The 6,363-nt window shown below is 43.1% G+C and overlaps 1 protein-coding gene across 2 annotated transcripts in view; it reads right to left on the minus strand.

Moving 5' to 3' along the window:
* Window positions 1-6,363, minus strand: part of AP3B1 (adaptor related protein complex 3 subunit beta 1) — a 348,388-nt gene that overhangs the window by 259,617 nt on the left and 82,408 nt on the right. For both annotated transcript variants that reach the window (XM_068249086.1, XM_068249076.1), the window contains exons 5-6: window positions 5,749-5,909; window positions 3,738-3,804 (exon numbers count right to left, since the gene is read on the minus strand). In XM_068249086.1, coding sequence (XP_068105187.1) covers window positions 3,738-3,804; window positions 5,749-5,909 — 228 coding nt within the window. The remainder of the gene's footprint in view (window positions 1-3,737; window positions 3,805-5,748; window positions 5,910-6,363) is intronic.

The following is a 6,363-nucleotide window of genomic DNA, read 5'->3' on the forward strand; positions in this document are numbered from 1 at the left end:
ATGTTTACTATATTCCTGACAAGGTTCTGACAAGACAGAAGCGGTCATTTCCAGCCTTAAAAATTAACCATTTCAGGCAGCAAAATAAAACAAGTAAAACACTCTGGTTATTAATATGTTTAGTACTGTACATACACATGTTTATCTCATCATGTCGCCTCGGGTACACTTTAAAGGATACCTTAAATGTAATTATTTTTTAAAAAGGACGCGCCTAATGTGTGTATGGTGAGTTGTGCAGATGCTTACCGCACCTCCCGTACCGTGGCGTCTCCCTCCATTCTCCGGCACTGATCCACGTAATCATCTTCCTGGCCAGCGCAGCAGGGACATACTACACATGCATTTCTTATGCAAAAGTGACTAGCCAATACTTAAATACAATAGAAAGCACAAAGAAGGAAATAGAAATAACAGTAAAAGAAAACAAGAAAAAGTGAGCCATACTGAAACCAACTCTGACCCTATGGTCTGCAACCTCTCATCATTCCTCTCCTCTTACCAAAATCTCTCCCCATGCATATCTCCAATTTGTGATCGCTACTGACAATGCCTTTCTCTGACCATCGGTGACCTCATCAAAAAAGCAAAAGGCTGTGTTTTGAGGGGTTTCTTTACAATGGAAAAAATGCACAAAAAACCTCACAGATTGCTGAGTGAAAGTGCAATTTTGCATTATGTTGCAAAAAAAAAATGTTTTTCTTTAAATGCATGCGATTCGAACAAGTGTGCTCTATTTCCTCAACATTACCTAGCCCAATTGCATTTAAATGAATTGGCATGATACTACAATTCAGATTCAGCCTTTTAAAAAAAACGGCTACTTTCACGTTACCTCTACTGCTGCCTGAAGCACTTGGCAGCCCTCTACCAAAGAAAACTGGTTATGCTACTGACAGAAAAGGAATACTACATTTTGGATTACTGGCCTATAGAAAGAACACATCATTACTTGGCACTCCTGAACCTCTACTTTTGTACTGCTGTATTGTTTATGCGGGGTAGATTACCAAATGCAGAAAATGCGGCTTTTCTACAAATTTGCACTCATGAGTAAGTTGATATTTTAATGAATGTTTATTATAAACTTTTTTTTTTCTATTTAAAGGAATACTGTATTGAAAAAAAAAAGTGAGTTTAACTTACCTGGGGCTTCTACCACATGCCCCAATACCCCCCACCGGATTTTCCCCAGTGCCCATGCCGGTACAAACCAATCCCCCGCAACTCACTTTTTAGCGCACCACCTCTAATTGGCAGATTTTAACATGAATTTTAGCGCTGTCTTACTGTGTTTATGTTACTATCACATTTGAGGCACAGAAGCTGCTATCACATCTGAAGCACAGACATCACTATCACGCCTGAGGTACAGACATCACTATCACGCCTGAGGCACAGAACCTGCTGTCACATCTGAGGTACAGACATTACTATCACATCTGAGGTACAGGCATCACTATCACATCTGAGATACAGACATTACCATCACACCTGAGGCACAGACACCACTATCACACCTGATGTACAGACACTACTAGATCACCTGAGTTACAGACATCACTATCACATATGAGGTACAGACATTACCATCACATCTGAGGTAGAGGCATCACTATCACATCTGAGATACAGACATCACTATCACACCTCAGGCACAGGCATCACTATCACACCTGAGGCACAGAATCTGCTATCACACCTAAAGGCACGTACACACGCCATAACGCAAACGACAGGTCCGACAGACACTCCCACTGGGCGGACATTCAGCGGACAGTAGCATGTGTGTACGCGCTGTCGTCATACTGATAAGGCTGAGCGCATCGTTCAGAAACAGCCCTATCAGTATGCCGACAGCGCGTGCACATGTGCTACGGTCAGCTGAAAGTCCGCCCTGCAGGAGGGTCTGACGGACCCGTCATTTGCGGCGGTATGGCATGTGTACTCGCCTTAAAGGGATACTGTAGGGGGGTCGGGGGAAAATGAGCTGAACTTACCCAGGGCTTCTAATGGTCCCCCGCAGACATCCTGCGCCCGTGCAGCCACTCACCAATGCTCCGGCCCCGCCTCCAGTTCACTTCTGGAATTTCTGACTTTAAAGTCAGAAAACCACTGCGCCTGCACGCCCGTGTCCTCGCTCCCGCTGATGTCACCAGGAGTGTACTGCGCAGACACAGACCATACTGGGCCTGCGCTGTGCGCTCTTGATGACATCAGCGGGATCGAGGACACGGCAACGCAGGCGCAGTGGTTTTCAGACTTTAAAGTCTGAAATTCCAGAAGTGAACCGGAGGCGGGGCCAGAGCATCAGTGAGTGGCTGCGCCAACACAGGATGTCTGCGGGGGACCGTTAAAAGCCCTGGGTAAGTTCAACTCATTTTCCCCTGACCCCCCTACAGTATCCCTTTAAGGCATAGACATCACCATCACACCTAAGGTACAGACTTTACTATCACACCTGAGGCACAGATATCACCACCACTGCAGTAAACGCCGTTTTAATAACTGGTGTGAAAATTCTGGCGCTTTTTTTTTTTTTTTTTGCCCCATTAGCAGTTGTTAGATTTTGTTTCTGTCTGGACTTTTGCTTTACTAGTTCTTCAAAATGTTCTATTTAAGCATCAATATAATTGCTGATAACTGTGACTATGGGGGAGCAATCCTAGATCTACAGGCTACAGAACCACCCTACTCATCTACAGCCAGACATCAGAAAGACAAAATCACAAACTGCACAGTAAGGATGAAAAACAAACACAAAAACAAAGACCATGAAGAATTTAAATTGTGGTAAAGGGACTCTCAGTGTCCGAGATCACATGCTTCCTGTGTGACAGTGACACATTCATAATCAAGTGACACTCAGAGAAAAATGCATGAAGGAATCGGTCACACTGTCAGACTATAAACAACACAATCATGGAATCTGCACATTTTAGGAAGTGAGCATCTCATAAATAAGATGGCTGTCCTGAAGTTTCATAGCCAACAACAATATAACCTGGGCAGAATGTCAAGAACAGATTTTTATTCCCATCTCCGCAACCAATCAGCAAATTCCTAACATGCATCTATGTAATATAATTTAAAACGAAGAAGCTGATAGGTTGATAAAATAAGAGCTTTGATAAAATAAATACAACATTTTCTACAGCCAATTAAAAAAGTCTGGGGTGAATACTGGATGTGACAGGAATATCCACAGAAGCTCATTGGTCATCTACTTGTTGGCTATTTTGACGCAGACTATAAAGGATGCCATTTGTGGAGAAAGCCTCCTTTCCACTCCAATACTATCCCCTGCCTCTGACACACAGAGCACAAACATCTACTATGAATATGAATACAACTAAATAAGAATTCCACAAGAGAAGTTAGGCAGCACTCAAATGACGAAGGTGTAAGAGTGTGTTAGGTACAGATTCACCCAGGGCTGTGGAGTCGGTACAAAAATCATCCGCCTCCAGGTACCCAAAATTACTCCAAATCCAAAACTCTGACTCCTTTGTCTAATAATTACCATCTAAAATCATCCGACTTAAGACTGCTCAGCGCAATACAAATGTGTCTTGTGTCACATAAAACATGTGAACGCCATATAGAACTCTTCTTACTTCTAAGAAAAAACAAAAATGTTTACTTTCTTGCAGTGAAAGACCTATTGCACTTAACTGAAGAGACAGCATAATGAACTGAACAACATTACATACGGCAAAATGCATTTGTGAACTTACTGTGCTTTTATCTTTAAGAAGCTTTTCGATAACCTCAATAAGCATGTCCTTCTGATCTGGATCAAGGCTAGAAATATAAAGATCCAGAATTAGAATGAAAGGCAAGATGCATTTACAGGGTTTTCAAGGTAGAGCCACTCTTGGCTGCTTTCAGTTAATCAGAGTTCAGGTCCATCATAACCAAATACAGAAACCCAAGCAGAGACTGTTGCAGTAACAGTTCTATCATAAACCCAAGCAGAGACTGGTGCAGTAACCGTTTTATCATAAACCCAAGCAGAGACTGTTGCAGTAACAGTTCTATCATAAACCCAAGCAGAGACTGGTGCAGTAACAGTTCTATCATAAACTCAAGCAGAGACTGTAGCAGTAACAGTTCTATCATAAACCCAAGCAGAGACTGTTGCAGTAACAGTTCTATCATAAACCCAAGCAGAGACTGTTGCAGTAACAGTTCTATCATAAACCCAAGCAGAGACTGTTGCAGTAACAGTTCTATCATAAACCCAAGCAGAGACTGGTGCAGTAACCGTTTTATCATAAACCCAAGCAGAGACTGTTGCAGTAACAGTTCTATCATAAACCCAAGCAGAGACTGGTGCAGTAACAGTTCTATCATAAACCCAAGCAGAGACTGTTGCAATAACAGTTCTATCATAAACCCAAGCAGAGACTGTAGCAGTAACAGTTCTATCATAAACCCAAGCAGAGACTGTAGCAGTAACAGTTCTATCATAAACCCAAGCAGAGACTGTAGCAGTAACAGTTCTATCATAAACCCAAGCAGAGACTGTAGCAGTAACAGTTCTATCATAAACCCAAGCAGAGACTGTAGCAGTAACAGTTCTATCATAAACCCAAGCAGAGACTGCAGCAGTAACAGTTTTGTCACAAGTAAACAACTGTGAGAATATATTGTTTTAGGGGGGCTATAAACGAAGGTTAAGGTAAAGTCTGGAGCCTCGTTGATTTCACATAGATATCCCCAACATAGTCATTTATTTATGTATGTATTGTGTAGCGTATGCATTGTAGTCTAGGGCCAATTTAAGGGGAAGCTAATTCCCTTACCTGTATGTTTTTGGGATGTAGGAGGAAACCAGAGTGCCTGGAGGAAACCCATGTAGACATGGGGAGAACATACAAACTCCGTTCAGATAGGGCCCTGGCTGGTATATGAACCAGGGACCCAGCGCTGCAAGGTGAGAGAGCTAACCACTACGCCACCGTACTGCCCAAGCTGCTCGCAAGTTTTTTGGTGTTATTCCACATTACTGCAGCTTAAAGAGACTCTGAAGAGAGTCTAAATTCACGTTTTTAAGTTTTAATAATGTTAAGCACTATAGCTAGAAGCTAAAACGCTGCATCATCGCGGCAAAACAAGGGGTTTATATACCCCCCAAATCCCCTTTGCCAAATCTGGGAAGCGCTTCCTGCTTGAGGCAGAGCTTATGGCTGTAGCTCTGCATCTTCGCGCATAAATCCCCGCCCCTTTCAATCTTCCTTCACTGAGAGAGACAGAGGCGGAGATCCGCAGGCAGATTGACGTGCATGGAGGCACAGCTACAGCCCTAAGCTCTGCCTCCATGGGCAGCAAAATCCACGAACAAGAAAGTTGTGGATTTTGCAGAGGGGATTTGGGAGGTATAAACCCCTCCTTTTGCCACAGGATAGCGGTGGTTCAGCAGCGGTTATAGTGATGAACATTAATAAAAGTTAAAAACATGAGTTTAGACTCGCTTCAGAGTCTCTAACAAATGAGCAAGGCTGCCAAGCAACTGGTATTGTTTAAAAGGAAATAAATATGGCAGCCTTCATATTCTTCTCACTTCAGTTGTCCTTTAAGAATGATTGAGGTTAAGAACAAACCTACAGTCCCTATCTAGTTCGTTAACCGGGGACTACCTCTAATATATTTTGACCAGCTCTTTGTTTCACGTGTAGCTGTACTTCCATGAAACATATACAAAGTCATCATCCCAAGCCCTGTATGAGGAGGGAGCCTCCTTACCTATACAGCTTCTGGATGGCATGCGCTGCTGTCTTCCGGACATAAGGAGACAAGTCAGCGGAAGCCTCTTTTATAGCCAGCATCATTATGGGGACGATGATTGGCACACGGATGCTGGACAGAACTCGCAGGGCACTTGCACGAATAAGCTGGTTGGGATCCTGAAATGAGAGGTTAGAAGGATTACTACAAAAACACAGCGATCTAGAAAATATATATTTCCAAAGAAGCATAGAACACACTTTATCTATTTGCCATTACATGAAACAAAAAAAGTTCATGAGACAGACAAAGAAGTCAGGGCTTTCATACACAGAAGGGACCTTTTTGGCTGGCATCTCTGAGGCTTACCTAAAGGTCAATGGCTATCCCTAGCTGGGATCTCCAGTTCCATAGAAGTCTGTGGCCCCCTGCACAAAGTCCCTAGTAAAAAAAATATATGGCAGGTGCTCTATTCCTGTTGGGACTCCCTGTGAAAGACATGGTGACTTCCAACACATGGTACCAATTTCACCTCACCACAGTGCCTCTCCATAGGGAGAAAGTGGATGCCATACAGGGGTGTAACTTCAAACAATGGGGCCCTCAGACAAAAAACTTCGATGGAGCCCCTTA

This window comes from Hyperolius riggenbachi, chromosome 1 (genome assembly GCF_040937935.1).
Source record: "Hyperolius riggenbachi isolate aHypRig1 chromosome 1, aHypRig1.pri, whole genome shotgun sequence".
Taxonomy (NCBI): Eukaryota; Metazoa; Chordata; class Amphibia; order Anura; family Hyperoliidae; genus Hyperolius; species Hyperolius riggenbachi.